The sequence below is a fragment of the Lissotriton vulgaris genome, chromosome 11, assembly GCF_964263255.1.
Source record: "Lissotriton vulgaris chromosome 11, aLisVul1.2, whole genome shotgun sequence".
NCBI classification, from domain to species: domain Eukaryota; kingdom Metazoa; phylum Chordata; class Amphibia; order Caudata; family Salamandridae; genus Lissotriton; species Lissotriton vulgaris.
The window spans coordinates 607,634,709-607,651,429 of NC_141699.1; the positions used below are offsets into that span (position 1 = coordinate 607,634,709).

The following is a 16,721-nucleotide window of genomic DNA, read 5'->3' on the forward strand; positions in this document are numbered from 1 at the left end:
ATCAAGTGCCTCTCTACGGCAAGGGTACCCAACTAAATCACAAAGCACAGTATCATTTTGATCCTTACACTCGCCTCTTACACACATCATAACCTACCTCTTGCTGGTCCTGATCTCCTACAGCATTGATAAAAGCATTGCAGATGATGTGAATGCGTGTTTTCCGGACCTCTAAAGCAGATTCATATCCAGGGGGCACATAAGATAGGAAGTACTGGAAGAGGCGGCATAACGTCACATTTAGGGTTTCAGACTGCAGTTGACTAAGTAAACCACTTTCAAACAACATCCCCAGCTTTTCAAGCAGCATGTTTAGATAAACAGGCTCGATGTTTAAATAGGACTCCTCTTCAAAGGGGAAAAGCGTCCTCACCAATCGTGAGAGTGGTCCTTCATACAGCTCTAACTCGACTCGCTCCATCAGAGTGATGGATTTTAGGATACCAAAGAAAACGGTGAAGAAAAAGCTGGCAGGCTGCTCTGGTGGTCCACCAAGATCAATGAGGTCTGCAATGAGATGCATGGCCATGCTTTTAATGTGCGGACTGCCGTACTCCAAGAGAGAGCAGCCTATACCCCACAGAACAAGATTTTGCTTCCGAAAATACACAAGAGAAAGAATGTCGATCAAGATACTCAACAATGTGGCTTCCAAGGTGTCCACGTTTCTCATGCACATCAACAATAAAGGTGCCGCACTTAAAGACACCTTATCTTCACTCATGTTACTTTGGAATCTGCAAACTGTTACTGGCCATTTTACAGAGTCTGAGTTGGCATGAGTTTGTGTGCCCTGCTCATGCAAAAATACTAGATCTTCGAGAAGGTGCAACAGCTCCTTGGTGAGGATACCAAAAAGGCCAGGGTTCCTGCTCCGAAAAAGAAACAGCAGAGAACGAATGACCGCTGAAATTTTCTGATGCAAGGCATGGCAGTTTGATGCAGCTGCAATCCGTAGGAGTCTTGTTATGATCCAATTGCTGAATTCTAAATCAGAAAAAATAAAACAGAGAATATGATCAAAGATTGATGATGTCTGGAGATGACATGACCATACAAGAACTGCTGGCCACAGAACTGTGCCAATTTCTCTAATACAGGGCTTGGAATAGGCCTTGGATGTAAACTAACAAACTTCTGAGGTTAGCTGCGGAGAACAATATTAATGGGATGTGGCTGTTAACATCGTAATAAACAATATTCATCACAACAATTTATTTACAGGGGTGCAGTTGCATCTGTGTAGCTAAGTTTGAGACTTCACTTTATAAGAAGTCCCACACATTACCCACTTAACAACTTTAGTCCATACTGATCATTTTTCACCAAATGGGGGTGACGGGTGTTGGGAAAATGATCAGAATTCAAGTCTTGGGTGTATCAGATTTGGTGCAGATTGGCCAAACTGTTTAAAAGTTAAAAGGCAGTCCTAAAAGATGTCACTATTAAAAATAGCATCAGTGTTCAATTATAAAATGTTCACAGCGACTACTTTTGAAACCGCTGAATTAAAGTTCACCAAATATTTATGGAGGGTAAGTTATGACCAGCTCATCCTTACCACAAGATAGAGAGTAAACCATGCTGCTCTGTTGTCATCTAACTCCCCCAGCCAATCCGGAAGAGGTACTATGTCCCCTCATCATGACTGCCAAGTTCTCCCCATATTGTCAAGGTCAGGGAATATTCCTACTTTGCCCAAGGGCATAGAGTGTTTTTTTTTGCCATGCACTGCCCAAGAGTAGGATGGGGAAATATTTTACCACCCTTCACCTTGCCTACCCAATTGCAGGGTTGTATTACATTTAGCTCCCTCCCCCTCCCTCTATCTTGCCCATGGGCAGGAGATTATTTCTTTTGGGCTCTCCATCTTTGCCTTGCTCAAAGACGAAGCGTGATTGAAGGAAAGGGCCCCTTTTTTCATTGTCACCCCCTAACATTTTGCCAGATACCGGATGCCAACTGAGTGTGTGCTGGGATCCAGTTAACTAGGCCCCAGCACTTGGGTTCCTTCCTAAAACTGTACCTTTGTACCCACAAGTGGCACACCTCTGGGCCACATTCAAGTCTCTTGTAAAAGTTACCCATGGTACCAAGGGCCTTGTGACCAGAGAGGGCCTCTGAGGGCTGCAGCATGTATTATGCCACCCTAAGAAACCCCTCACCTTAACACCCACATCCTGCCAGTGCAGACTGAGTGTTTTGGTGGAGCACAAACCAAAGAGTTGACATGGCACACATCCCAGTATGCCATGCCCTCCAACACTGCCTGTAGCATGGGTAAGTCACCCCTCTAGCATGGCTTACATCCCTGAAGACAGGGTGCACCATACTCAGGTGAGAGCATAGCTGCATGAGCAATATGCCCCTACAGTGTCTGCACCATCCACAGATCTTGTAAGTGCAGTGAAGCCATTTTGAGTGCATGGGCTGTGAGTTTGTCAACACACAGTCCAAAGCTCCATGATGGTTTTACTGAAGTCTGGGAAGTTTGGTATCAAACCTCCCAGCACATTAAACCCACACTATTGCCATTGTGGGATTCAATGAAGCATACCCTTACAGGGCATCTTAGAGATGGCGCCTGAAAAAATAAACTAGCCCTGGTATGGTTCCTGACTGGCTCCCAGTCATCTGCCACCACCAGACAGATTCTGGACCACTGGGTAGAGAACCTCCGCTCTCTGGGTCTGGTAACAAAGCAGCTCCTAGGCAGAACTGTCATGCATCCTCCCCCAGGATGGGCAGGGTCCTCGAAGAGGAAGCTTCAAAGGCCTGCTTCCTTTGTTAGCTGCCCCCAGCCTTTTGCTGCTATCAGCCACTTCTTCACACCAGTTCTGACCCCCATTTTGGGTGCAAGAACCGGCAGGAAAACCTAGTCAGGAAGGAAGGGTGCCAACCTTTGCCAACCCCACCCCTCAGGTGGGGGAGGCGAAGGTAAGGCCACCTCTCAGTCCCCGCCATCTTGGAGATGGGAGGACGCCACCAATCAGGAAGAGGCCTATGACCCCCTCCCACTGGAGGGTGGCATACTAGGGGGTGTAGACACCCCAGGGAAGGGACCCATTGTTCCAAACATGCATGCACGCCCCTGCAACACCCCTAAATATAGTATTTAGGGGCACCCATGAACCTTGCCTCTTCTGGTCGAAGTGACAAGAAGGACCGAAGAGCTGTGCTTAGAAGAGGATGGTGAGGACAACTGCTATGACCCCAGCCCTACCGACCGGTCTCCTGCTCTGAACCCCTGAAAGCTGAAACCAGTGTGTCCTGCAGCCAGCAACCTCCAAGAACCCCGGGGACCTGCCCTGCCTTCCTAAAGGACTCTGATCTCCTGTGGACACCGGATTTGTCCAACACCAACCCCAGCCAGATCTCCAGAATCAGCCTGATCCGCGAGTCCTCACCATTCTGCACCCAAAGCACACATCCAGAGTTTGATTTGGCCCAACACCCAGCCAGATCCCCCCCGCGATCCTGACCTGTGTTCCAGCATTGCACGACCTCCATCGATCTTCCCCTCAACGCCTGCAGCCCCATCCTGAAGGGTCCCTTCAACCGAGACCGGACCCCGACACAAAAGGACTCCCCTGCACCTGCTTCTCCTGACTCCTGAGGTGCCTGACCGACGATGTCCTGGTGTCCAGCAACTCTTTATCTTTATCCTCCAGTCGTTGGTTCCCTTCATCCAGTCTTCTGGCCCCAGCCTGCAGTCCTTTTCTGCGACACACATCCTCCATTGAAAAGCATTGGGCCCCCGACATCTCCTGAGCACACTGCACTCAGCAGCCCCTACGCCACTGGTGATGTGGACTTGGAGCCAACCTGGGACCCCCTTTGCCCTTACCTTAACCCTAGGAGCCTGGCTCCCAAGAGCGAGTGGCCTGCTTGTGAGCAGCCCCCAATCGAGGTTCCCCCAGCCTCATTAACTAACATTGGCACCCAGCACTCTGCACCCAGCTGCTCTAGTGCTGCAGGTGGTGCCCCTTGAATGCAACCTAAACCTTGGGGAACATTGATTCTATCCCCCAAAACTCTAATCCTGAAACTTTACTCACCTGCAAACTTAATAGTTAATTTTTTTCCATTGGTCTAAATGGTGGGGGTTCCCTGAACTTTTTTTTGTGTTGAACTGTCTTGTACTGCAAAAAAAGTAACTTAGTGCCTTCACAAGATTTAACCTGTTTACTAATGTCCTATGTTGTTTGAACTGTGATGAGAGTGTGTTTCATGCTAAACTAGGCAAGTAATCTAGAATTAATCCAAAAGTAATCTACAAGTAATTTCAAGTGCTTTTGAACTGTTAACAAATCGTTTTCACAACTGCAAACGTAAACTGAATGTTCCTACAAATCCAGTGTTCACTGTATTTCTGAAAGTAACACTGTATGAAGAGTTTAACTTACCGGCTACTAAGTAAATCTTGGTTCTAGAAATAAAACAAAAAAATAACTTTTTATACAAATAATTGGTCTAGATTCAGTCTTTGAGTGTGTGACATCATTTCTTGCCTGAGTGCATACAACAAATGCTAAATACTACCCTCTGATAAGCCTGACTGCTCAACCACACTACCACAAAAGAGAGTATGGTAGTATCCACATTAGCCTCTACTATACCTCTGGGGATCCACTGTACTCTGTGAACACTATACCTTACTTTGGTATAGTATAAACAGTGCCAGCTTCCTACAGAAATTGCAAAAAATAATAACTGTAAAATAAAACAAGGCAGCTGACAGCTGTCCTACTCCTTAATGGCCTGCAAAGTCCTTTGGGCCCTGGAGAAGTTGGTCAGCTCATTGCTGCCCAAGCATTTTATTTGCAATTGCACAGAGGCAGCTGTAAGCAAGCCTACTGTTTCATGGCTTACAGCATTTGGTGAACAACAGAGGATCAGCCCAATTCACAGCTGCCCTAACTCCTGGGGAAGGGCTCTAGTTCCACATGGCAAGGTTGGAGGCAAGCACAAACCTCCACCCCCTTGGACAAGGTGTAGGGGAAGGGTACCACATAACCCCATTGTCTATGAGCAAGGTGGGGGCTAGCAATGACAACTCTTTTCCTTGGGGGCTTATAGGCTAATACTATAAGGGGACCACAGCCCGAAATCAAACAGAGCACGGGCCACCTGGCAGGCATCCTAAAACTCTTTGTATCTGCAAAACTATAATTGGGAAGGAGGGCTAGAACATCTGACGTATGCCTTGAAACCCTGATGACAACACCAAGCAGGATATACTTTTAATGAAGCCTGCCTCAAACATGAGAAGAGTTATGTATCTGATAAAACACAACAATCAAATTCTGTAAAGACAAATGAAGCTACTAGGGGAGCTAAGGTTGACAAGGTGTAATACTGGCTATAGTACATAGTACACAATTTAAAAGGACATAAAATTCTAACGTTAAGGTATTACCTTAAGCTTGGCTCCAACTCACCCCACCATAGAATCTGGTCTTTGGAGCACATTTTCATTCACACCACAATATATAACACAATGGTCAATTTTGAAAAAAATCATCTGTAATTAAGATATATGGATGTAATCCACATTTACAAAAACCAAAAATGTTAATAATAATACAATAGGCAAGGCACTAGCAAACACTACCATATAAGAATCATACATAAGCGTATGATATCAACTCATGACTGCAACAAGAAACATTTAAGTGAATGGTGTAAATTTTGATTTTATGCTATGGCCTCTGTTACACCGCTGCCCATATTCCATGTTCTTGCTTTCTTCGCAAGAAAGACCAAGCAGAATCATGTCAAAATAAGTAAAAAAATAAAAAATAAACCGAGAACTTTGAGATCAGGATGAGAGTGATAAACTACATCAGAGAGAGAGAGAGAGAGAGAGCGAGAGAGAGAGCGAGAGAGAGACTGTGTCTCCACAAGTTCTAAGTATACAAACACAGACTCACCTTCAACTAAAATAATTGGACCTGGTTAATGACACCCCACTAAAAATTATGCTAATGTCCACTTCCAACAATCAATTTGTTCTCCCTGCCTACGGGTCGGCTGAAGACACTGAAAAGCTACACATGGCATTATACAAACTCCTCGTTGAATAATAAATAAAAGTAAGCTACTGTTATGAATATGAACTGTCCAAAATTACACCAGAATGAAAAACACCCCCATAAAACGAACAGAAGGCATAGGACATCAACAGGTAACATAGCATTCAAATTAAGTTATGGCCACACTGTCCCAGTGAAAGCCTGTGTGAAACTTTAAGAGGAGCAGCGGTAATCCCACAAACCTCTGGCAGATTCACGATCTCTAAACAATACTCTCTTCCTTTTCTAAAATATCACTTTAAAGAAAGCCATAGGTTGAAAGGAATGCACTGGAAACAAAGATAAAACTGAATTTAGCTGGAGAAGAAAAACGGCTCCGACAGAAATCCTGCAAACCAAAACAGTGACTAAATTACATCAAGGAATCTTTATTTCGGCATTTATGCCATAAAAGAATACAGGTTAAAACAATATACAAAAGTAATAATAAAATTGATTTGAGTAAACACAATACAATATGGGTGAAATCCTTCATGGAAATGCGGCATGATTTCATTATAACAGTCACATTAGAATGAACACCATGGAGGAGGAGCTACGCGAGCATTCGAGATGGCCGCGTGAGTACAGAGCTCCCGGGACCCTCGCCACTCTTCGCAATTTATCCTGACGTTATCCTGAATTTTCAGATGGGCTTTTGAAGATGAACCTCTGCTGATCGCTTTGCTCTTTAAAAATTTTGATTTGGACTTTGGGAACCGAAGTTACGTTTATCCGAACTTTGGAGGCCCACCTCGCGGTAAGCCGGGGACTTGGCAAGTTGGCATGCCGAGACAGAGTTGAACAACAACGGCTGAGGGGTCTTCCCCCAGTAGCCCTGCATCGGCTTTCGGTTTCACTTTTGGGTCCTGGCATTGTCTGACTGCGCAACAGTTCCGTTCTGTTGGAGATTCACCCTGGCTCTGTTGTATCAGAGTGTGCCTTCTCTCCTCTACGCAGTTGTGTCGAACTATATCTTTACCTCGGCCGCACGAGCCTGCTTTTGTAGACTTTTGGTGACTTGCCCGCAGGCGGCCATTTTCACCAGGTCTCATGGGCCCCTTCGGGGCTTATCTCGCAGTATGGCGGCGAGGGCCGACGTTGAGAAACGGAAAACTAAGGCACCCATTCGCGGGGGATCGGTCCAAACCAATTTCATGGATCGGTATACACAACCTAAAGGATCCCCTGGTGGCGCCAGCCGTACCCCGGAGGACGCCAAGAAAGATTCAACCGTGCCTACTGATCCGTCTCTTCAAGACGTCATGAGCGCCATTGCTAGCATGAAGGAGACCATCGGCCAGCAGTATGAGGCTCCAGCTCACAAAATCGACACGGTTGCTATCGATGTCACCTTGATCAGAGCCGATTTGCCTAAAACCAACGAGAAGGTGAAATCGTTGGATTTGAAGACTTCTAGCCTCACGGCCGATGTGTCGGAACTTCAAACTGAGATTGGCAACCTGAAATCAACTAACGATCTCATGTCTCATCGACTGGAGGATTCCGAGAATAGGGCAAGACGCAACAACATCCGCGTCATAGGTGTCCCGGAAAACCCCGAGAACCATTTGATGGACCTCCTGGTGGAAGACCTGGTCTTGAACCATATTGCCCCTACAGGACTGAGCAAGTTCTTTGCAGTGGAGCGTGCCCATCGTGTTCCGAGTGGAAAGCCGAAACCGGGCGCCCCTCCGAGGCCTATCATTGCCAAGCTCTTTCACTTCAGAGACCGGGATTTTATCCTGCAGGCTTCGAGGGTGAGCGGCCCAGTTAAATTCGAAAACTCCACAGTTAACTTCTACCCGGATTTCACTCAACTCGTCCAGAGGCAAGGGATGGGGTTTCAGGGTGTGAAGCGACGTCTCCGTGACTTGGGCCTGAAATACGCGATGCTGTTTCCTACCAGGCTTCGTGTGGAATACGAGGACCGGACATTTTTCTTTGACCGACCAGAGAATGTGAGTGACTGGCTGGATTCTCTGCCTGCCCGGAACGACAGAACTGAGCACCCTGGTGGTGCCGATGGTGGTGAGCTGGAGCAGAAACGATGACTCGGCCCCTGATTTCCGAACACTTGACTTTGTGCAGCTGGGTTCTATAATCTCCTTATTTTTGTATTTCATTGTTGTGTGCCCGAGGGAAGCGGGATGGTGGGTCTCTTTCCTCCTCCAGGGCCTTTTTGTAGATTGGGTAATGGTAGGGCAACAGGCACACTGCAAGTTGGGGTGGCTTTCTAGTCAAATGCAGGGGTGCAGGGAGGGGGGAGTTGTAACGGGATTCGGTTGGGGGGTGGGGAGGGGTGTTTGTAAGTTTGTTTATCTTCTTCAAGGCAACGTATTGTTTTTCTCTATGATTCGAATGTTGTGCTCTTTGTGGGGTGAGTTCTGCATCACTTGTTGGGATGGGGGTAGTGGGTTGAGGTTAATATCTTGGAATGTTAATGGGTTGGGTGACAGGATAAAACGGGGTGTGGTGCTGCAATTCCTGCGTCGCCTGTCCCCCGATGTGGTTCTTTTACAGGAAACGCATCTGGTGGACAACGCGTGTCATGCCATGAAAAGGTGGGGTTATCGCCTTGTCGCACACTCTGGTTTCACCACTGGCTCTAGGGGGGTGGGCATTCTTGTTCGGTCCTCTCTCCCCCTGGAGATAGACGATGTAATCCTCGACGACAGGGGGCGCTACGCCGCCCTCACTGGCAGATGGGAGGGTAGGACTATTTCGTTGCTCACTATATATGTTCCTCCGGGCCTCCAGACCTCCACTTTTTCAGATATTGGGCGAGTTGTGCTGGGACTTCCTGATGGTATTTTGGTTATGGGCAGAGATTTTAACTCTGTCGTTTCTGGTACCGTAGATCGTCATCCCCCTAGGGATCTTCCTAAATCCCAGTCATGGCTTAGTGGATTTTTGGACACTTTTGGTTTGGTAGACGGCTGGAGGTTGATGCATCCAACGCAGAGTCAGTACACCTTTCACTCTGGGGCTCATGGAAGTCTTTCTAGACTCGATTACATCCTCATGCCTGCTGCCTAGTCCCCTTCTATTAGAGAGATTCGACACCTTGCCCGGGGCATTTCAGTGTGGCTTCGTATGGATACTGGAGTGAGTATTGCGGGGCGAGTCGCTCCCATAAACCCCTGGTACTTGCGTAATCCTAAAACCCGCGCAAGTTTGATAAAGTCCCTAGATCAATACTTCCTTGAAAACGAGGGGTCTGTGTCCTCATCTGTGTCACTATGGGAAGCCTTCAAGACTGACATTCGTGGGCATGCCTTATCCTTGATTTCTGAAGCCAAGAAAACCAAGAATCAAGAGGTTGTGCGTCTTGAGGCGGAAATAGTCGCACTGGAGAATGACTTAGAATTAGGTGTTACCCATGATAGACTCCACGCCCTTGGTCTAAAGCAGCTGGATTATAAGTCCCTTGTCACGGACGCTGCCAAAACAATGCACAGGGAGCAACAGGGCAGGTTGTATGATGTCGGGGACAAGGCGGGTAAATTGATTGCGTGGCTTAATAAGAAAGAAAGGGCGAATCGTGTGGTCCCCGTGATTCGGAATTTGAATGAAGAGTGTGTGACTGACCCGAGCGAGATTGTGGAGTGTTTTGCGGACTATTTTCGTACTGTGTATTCCCCGGTGTCTGATAGAGATGAGGAAGACTCCCATTTGTTGCTACGCGATATTACGTTGCCGTGTCTATCGGAGGTGGACCGAGACCTGATGGAAGCTCCATTGTCTGCGGATGAGATTGCGATTGCTATTCGTTCTGTTCGCTACGGCAAGGCCATGGGCCCGAACGGTCTACCCATCGAATTATATAAATTGCGCCTGTTAGACCTGGCACCTTGGCGTGAGTCTCCCTTCCACTTTTTGCTGATGTGCCTCCGATGTTTTGCTGGTTTTCCGATACCCAGGGCACTGCGCCACGGCTGATCCGTGCCGCAGTGCAAGTGCTCCCTACTCTAAACTGTACATACAATTGGTATCCATGATTGGTGCATTGGATTTACTGTTAGTCCCTAGTAACGCGCACTAGAGAGTGCCGGGGCGTGTAGATGCCAATACTGCTGGTGGGCTTGCAGCGCTGGTTGCGCCACCCACCCGAGCAGCCGTAAACTTGTGTTTGGGAACTGCGACCGCAGAACCCGCGTGCGGTCTCGTACTGTCACGCTAGCTGGGCAAGTGTCCCCACTTGCCAGCCCCGACCCTTCCCTTGACTACATATTAGACACCCCTATGGTAGGCCTGCGGGCAGGGTGCCTTGTAGGTGCGAGGTAGGACAAGCCCTGATGTGCGTGGCATGTCCTGGTAGTGACCTACAACGAAGACCGTATTTCACTACTGAAGGCTACCTGCTCCATTAGGCCAGACTGAGCTGCGAGGATTATTATACCCTATAATCCCCGCAGGCTCAAGGAGCATGGTAGTGAGTCATGTTTAGTATGCCTGAACTCAGGATGATGAGATATTTCTTGTAGTCAAGTTTATTTTATTATCCTGGGTTTGCAAATGCTACTTTTAGAAAGTTAGCATTTGCTTGCTTAACCATTTCAGTTGCCTCTGCCAGTATGTGTATCCGACTGTCTGGGATGTGTGAGTGACAGGGCTGGAGGGATGACAGGTGGTGAATGCGCAGATTACACCTTAGTGGGAGGTAGGAGTGCCTCTTGACTCGAACTGTCACTGTGCTCGGCCACCACAATGCTGGCTCCACCCTCCTGGGGAGCGGCGGATGACTCTGCCGGCACCTGGCCCAGGAAGGGCGAAGCCCCCATCAACAAGGTACTCTGGCCACTCCTGTCCGGACAATGCTGGCTCCACCTCCTGTGGGGCGTCTGATGCGCCTGCCCCCCACACTGAAAGCAGAAGCCGGAGTACACCCGCCGGGGTACTCCCGAACTGAGAGTGGCTATGCAAAGGCCCCCCTGGCCTGCGAGAACAAAAGAATTGGCCTATAAAAGATGGAGCCCTGCTCCTTGAAAGTTAGATCCAGTTTGGGCCACAGAGCGACTCTGCCCTACGAGAAGGACCGCGAGAAGACAAGGAAGGGTGCTGACTCTTGCCTGTGTCTGGTGCCTTGCTGCTGAAGGAGAGGACGACAAAAAGACTACGAAAAGACTTTTGTGCTACTTGTGCCAAACTCTGCAAAGAGATCTCCAAGGGCTTGGAACTGAACTTGCCCCCTGACCAGCGTCCCAGGACCAGTGGACGCTAAACCCCCCCTTGGAAGAAAGCGACTGCGGGTGCTGACCATCGCCGCAGTACCGACAAAGAGGAAGCTCCTCTAAGGCAACCACTCCCTCCCGACCACCGTGACCGGGGCCCAAAGCTACAGCGGAAGCACAGTGAGGACCAGCCGCCGCTGGCCCGAACATCGTGACCACACCTGCGCTGGGAGCCCGAGAGCAAAGCGAAGGAGGACCCGTCCGGTCCGAGCTATCGAGGCGACGGCATAGCGAACCGTCCCTCACCTGTAAGGACAGACTATTGCCCTACGAGAGTCCACAAGGTCGGTAGCCTGCCCGACAGCCCAGCTGTGAGCCACAGCTGCACCGGCATTTGGCTGGGTACGTCCTGCACTTGGGGACCGTACTGCCACTTGTCACCGCCACAGCCGCCGACTCCAAGGTCGGAGCAGACGACGAGGAGAGGACCGTGCCGCCACAGAGCACCGCTGCCCCGGACGACCAGTGACCTGCTCGGCCGAAGAGCCGCAACGATCAGCGACACCGGGAAGGCAACGCGACGTGGGACAGATCCCCTGGAAGCCGCTGGCTCCACAAAGAACTTTGTTTAACACCGGCCTACGGGCCTCACAAGAACTACGATAAGAACTGTGGTAACTTAAAGCTAATATCCTGCAACCGTATCCGTAAAGTTATTGACTGTATTCACAAACCTGCGTAAAGTTTATATAAAGAGATATATTTTTACAAGAATACAGTCTGGTCTCGTTGTGTGGTGGGTTGGTTGTAAAGGTGTACTGTTGCAAGTGTTTAACCCTATGTGCCCCAAAGATTAGCCTAAGACTGCTTAAGCCACACTACCTAGAGGGTAAGCAGAGGTTGTCTGGAAGGTAACCCTCAGCCCTGACGAGGAAGAGAGAGTCCCTGCTTGTCGCTAGTGCTTGCACTGCGCCAACTAGAGTCTCCCCCTTCCTACATTGGACGCAGCGGTGAGGATTTCCGAATTTACACTTGCGATAGTTATACCTGAGCTTCTGACCGCTACACAGGGATTACGGTACAGTTACTAAACCACAGACTTTGCTTTTTGAAAGAAGATTCCGAGCACCGAAACCATGCCGGGCACCAAGAGCCTGGATGGAGCAGAGTCCACGACCTCCGAGGTGTTGGAGGTAGAGTGGGACCCCACCAAGGTGGATAAATATTCCAGGGACGAGCTGAAATTCTTTTGCAAGAAACTCAAAGTTCCGCACGCTGGCTGCAAAAACAAAACGCAGCTCTCCAAGGCCCTGAAAGCCTGGATAGAGTCCCGAAAGACCCCGGAAGAGCAAGACGTCCTCGCCGAGCAGAACGCAACGGAGGAGCAGAATGCGCTTGGGGATCTGATCGATCTCGAGCGGCAGGACAGCGAACACAGCTTTGGAAAAGGCCTGTCGCCAGAGGAGCTGGCGGACAGGAAGGAAACCCGGAATCACGAAAGAAAGTTGGCAGAATTGAAAATCCAGCTGGAGCTTGAAACGAAAAGAATGGCGCTGGAAGAGCGAAAGCACCAGATGGATTATGAGGTGAAAATGAGGGAGATAAGTCTCAAGGAAAGAGGCTTGGATCGTCCTCCCTCTGGTGGCAGCACATCGCCAGTGCAGGTAGAGTCAAGAGTGCATATCCCGAAGGACGTAGTCAAGGAGTTCTTTAAGGGGGATGACATAGGACAATGGTTTAGGGCATATGAGGTAGCCATGTCCTCCCACCGGGTCCCTGAGAAGGATTGGGGAGCGGGGTTGTGGGGAAGGTTCCTTAGCGAAGGGAGAGATACCTTGCTAGATTTGCCCGTCGAGAATCAGAGGTCCTATACCCACATGAAAGAAGCTTTGGTGAGCAGGTACGGGCTTACCCCTGAAATGTATAGACAGAAGTTTAGGGGGTGTACTAAGCGGCCTGGGAATACGTATGTGGAATATGTGACTTACTTTTGCAGAGCACTGGATGGTTGGGTGAAAGGTAACAAAGTGAATGATTTTCAAGGTCTCTTTGATTTAATTGCATGGGAGCACTTGTCTGATCACTGTTTTCCTGAGTTACGCCAACATCTGATCGATAGCAAGCTGTCCAACCCGAGGAAGCTTGCTGAGGAGGCGGACCGCTGGCTCAGCACCAGGGTCCACAAGGGTCCCGTGGGAGATTCCGCCAAGAGTGGGCAGGGTCCCCAGCAGAAGAGTGGGGGGGACAAGGGGGGAAAACAGAAAGGGTTCCAAAAAGGCCCCCAAAGTAGTTCCCAAGGGAATCCGCAGCAGGGTTCTCAGCCTCCCCCACCCCCGAAGCAGAATGGGGCCCCGACAGGTAAACCTGTTCCAAAGGGGCCCTTCAATTGTTTCAAATGTGGCGAGCCTGGGCACATATCGAGTGACCCCAAGTGTCGCCTATTTGGAAAACCCGCACCCACTGGTGCTCCGCCCCGACAAGTGACTAGCGTTCACCTGGGAGAAGAAATGATGGTCCCGGGGGGTGGAGATCCCGTTCACATGACCCTGGTCTCGTTAGGAGACAGCGAGATGATCCCTACGAACTACCTGCCCTCTAACACTAAGAAATATGGGCAGGTGGTGATCATCAATGGTAAGGAAGCCGAGGCTCTTAGAGACACAGGAGCCAGTGTGACTGCAGTGAGGCAGCACCTGGTGTCTCAAGAGCAGGTTGTACCCCATGCCTACTGTAGGGTTATCAACGCTGATAATTCCGAGAGCCAGTGTCCGATGGCTCAAGTTCCCTTCGAGTGGGGGGGGGGTCTCTGGTACTCTGCAGGTCTGTGTGAGGAAAACCATGCCTGTTGACTGTTTGCTAGGGAACGACTTGGAGCACTCCCCTTGGGAAAAGGTGGAGAAAACGACTCACCTGCGGATGGTGGGTCTGCCTGACTGGGCGTGCGTGACCACACGGTCGATGGCAGCCAGTAAGGGTGATCGAGAGGTCCTGGGGCCTGATGGAGAGGCCCAGGAACCGGCCTTAGGGAGAAGGCGCAGGGGGCGCGGGAAACCGGCCCCTGAAGTTCCTACGGTCCAGGAGGAAGCAGACCTTGAGGGGGATGCCCTGGAGCCTACAGGGGAACAGATCGCTGAACTGGGGGACCTGCCTGAGCTGACCCATTGGCAGCAAGAAGGAGGACCCTCCAGGGAGGAATTCTGCAGGGAGCAGAAAGAATGCCCTTCTCTCGCTGGTATGCGGCAGCAGGCTGCAGACCAGGCCAACGGTGTTCAGGCCAAAACACATTACGTGTACTGGGAGAACGACCTCCTGTATTCGGAGCCTAAGGCTGCTGAACCTGGGTCAGCCCGTGTGCTGGTGGTACCCCAGAAGTTCAGAGCCTTCCTACTGGGTCTGGCTCATGATGTGCCTTTAGCAGGACATTTGGGGATGGACAAGACCTATGACAGGCTTGTCACCCACTTTTACTGGCCCCAAATGCATAAGAGTTCCGATACGCATTGCAGAACCTGTCCGACTTGCCAGGCAAGTGGGAAGACGGGAGGGAAGAACAAGGCTCCCCTCCAACCCTTCCCTGTGGTCGGTACGCCATTCCAGCGAGTGGGTATTGACATCGTTGGGCCTCTGGACCCCAAGACGGCCATGGGCAACAGGTTCATCCTGGTCTTGGTGGACCATGCCACCCGGTACCCTGAAGCCATACCTCTGAGGACAGTGACGGCTCCCGTGGTGGGGCGTGCACTGATGGGAATTTTCTCACGAGTAGGATTCCCTCTAGAGGTAGTGAGCGACAGGGGGACCAATTTCATATCGAAATATATGAAATCCCTTTGGCAGGAGTGTGGCGTAACGTACAAGTTCACCACCCCCTACCATCCCCAAGGTAACGGGTTGGTTGAAAGATTCAACCGAACCCTCAAAGGCATGATCATGGGCCTTGACGGTCCGATGAGGCGTAAGTGGGACGTCCTCTTACCATGCCTGCTGTTTGCATATCGCGAGGTGCCACAGAAGTCCCTAGGGTTCAGTCCCTTTGAACTGTTGTACGGCCACCCCGTGAGAGGACCGCTGAGTTTGGTAAAGGAAGGCTGGGAGCAATCTCCCAGGAAACCTCCCCAGAATGTATATAGCTACATGCTGGCCTTCAGAAACCAAACCAGGCGCTTCAGACAACTTGCCGAGGCAAATCTGGAAGCGAGCCAGGAAGAAATGAAGCGGTGGTACGATCAGAATGCCACCCTGGTCGAGCTTCAGCCTGGACAAGAGGTGTATGTCCTGGCCCCGGTGGAGCCCTGTGCCCTTCAAGATAAGTGGGCAGGACCATTCGAGGTTGTGGAGCGGAAGAGCCCCGTGACATACTTGGTGGACATGAAGACGCCCAGGAACCCTTTGCGGGTCCTACATGTCAACCGCCTCAAGCCCCACTTGCGAAGGTCCGAAGTGGGCATGTTGTTGGCAACCGATGACGGAATGGAGGAGGAGTCAGAGCCTCTACCGGACCTCTTGGTGGCCTGTGAGAAGGATGGGTCAGTGGATGGAGTTAACCTCTCACCCTCCCTGACCGCCGAACAACAGGAGGATTGCCGCCAATTGCTGGGGCAGTTTCCAGACCTGTTTTCCCTGGTCCCGAGTGTCACAGATTGGTGCGTCCATGATGTGGACACTGGAGACAGCTTGCCGGTGAAGCATAAGGCTTACCGGGTGACTGACCGGGTACGGGCCTGCATCAAGGAGGAGGTCTCCAAGATGCTTGCCCTCGGGGTGGTTGAGTCTTCCAGCAGTCCTTGGTCCAGCCCCGTGGTCTTGGTTCCGAAGGCTGCTGCGCCGGGAGCCACACCCGAACTCCGGTTCTGTGTGGACTACAGAGGACTCAATTCAGTCACGAAGACTGACGCACACCCCATCCCCAGAGCTGACGAGCTCATTGATCGGCTAGGGGCTGCCCGGTTTCTCAGCACGTTTGATCTGACGTCTGGGTACTGGCAGATCGCCTTGACCGATGGGGCAAAGGAGAGGTCGGCATTCTCTACACCAGATGGGCATTTCCAGTTCCGGGTCATGCCATTTGGAATGAAGAATGCCCCTGCCACCTTTCAGAGATTGGTCAACCAGGTGTTGGCTGGACTGGACGAGTTCAGTGCCGCCTACCTGGATGACATCGCGGTGTTCAGCGGCACCTGGCCCGAACACCTGCGACACCTCTGGGAAGTGTTGATGGCCCTGCGCAGAGCAGGCCTCACAATCAAGGCAAGCAAGTGCCAGATTGGGCAGGGTTCCGTGGTGTACTTGGGACACCAGGTTGGGAGTGGCAAGGTAGCCCCCTTGCAGCCCAAAATCGAAACCATCCTGGCTTGGGAACCCCCCAAGACCCAGACTGCAGTGAGAGCCTTCCTGGGGCTCACTGGGTATTACAGGAGGTTTGTCAAGGGCTATGGCACGATCGTGACCCCCTTGACAGAGCTGACTTCGAAGA

At 50.5% G+C, this 16,721-nt stretch overlaps 1 protein-coding gene across 2 annotated transcripts in view; it reads right to left on the minus strand.

The window, feature by feature from the left end:
• The window catches only part of ATR (ATR checkpoint kinase), a 566,179-nt gene that overhangs the window by 490,560 nt on the left and 58,898 nt on the right, over nucleotides 1-16,721 (minus strand). For both annotated transcript variants that reach the window (XM_086943714.1, XM_086943713.1), the window contains exon 4: nucleotides 98-987. In XM_086943714.1, the coding sequence (XP_086799840.1) occupies nucleotides 98-987 (890 nt within the window). The remainder of the gene's footprint in view (nucleotides 1-97; nucleotides 988-16,721) is intronic.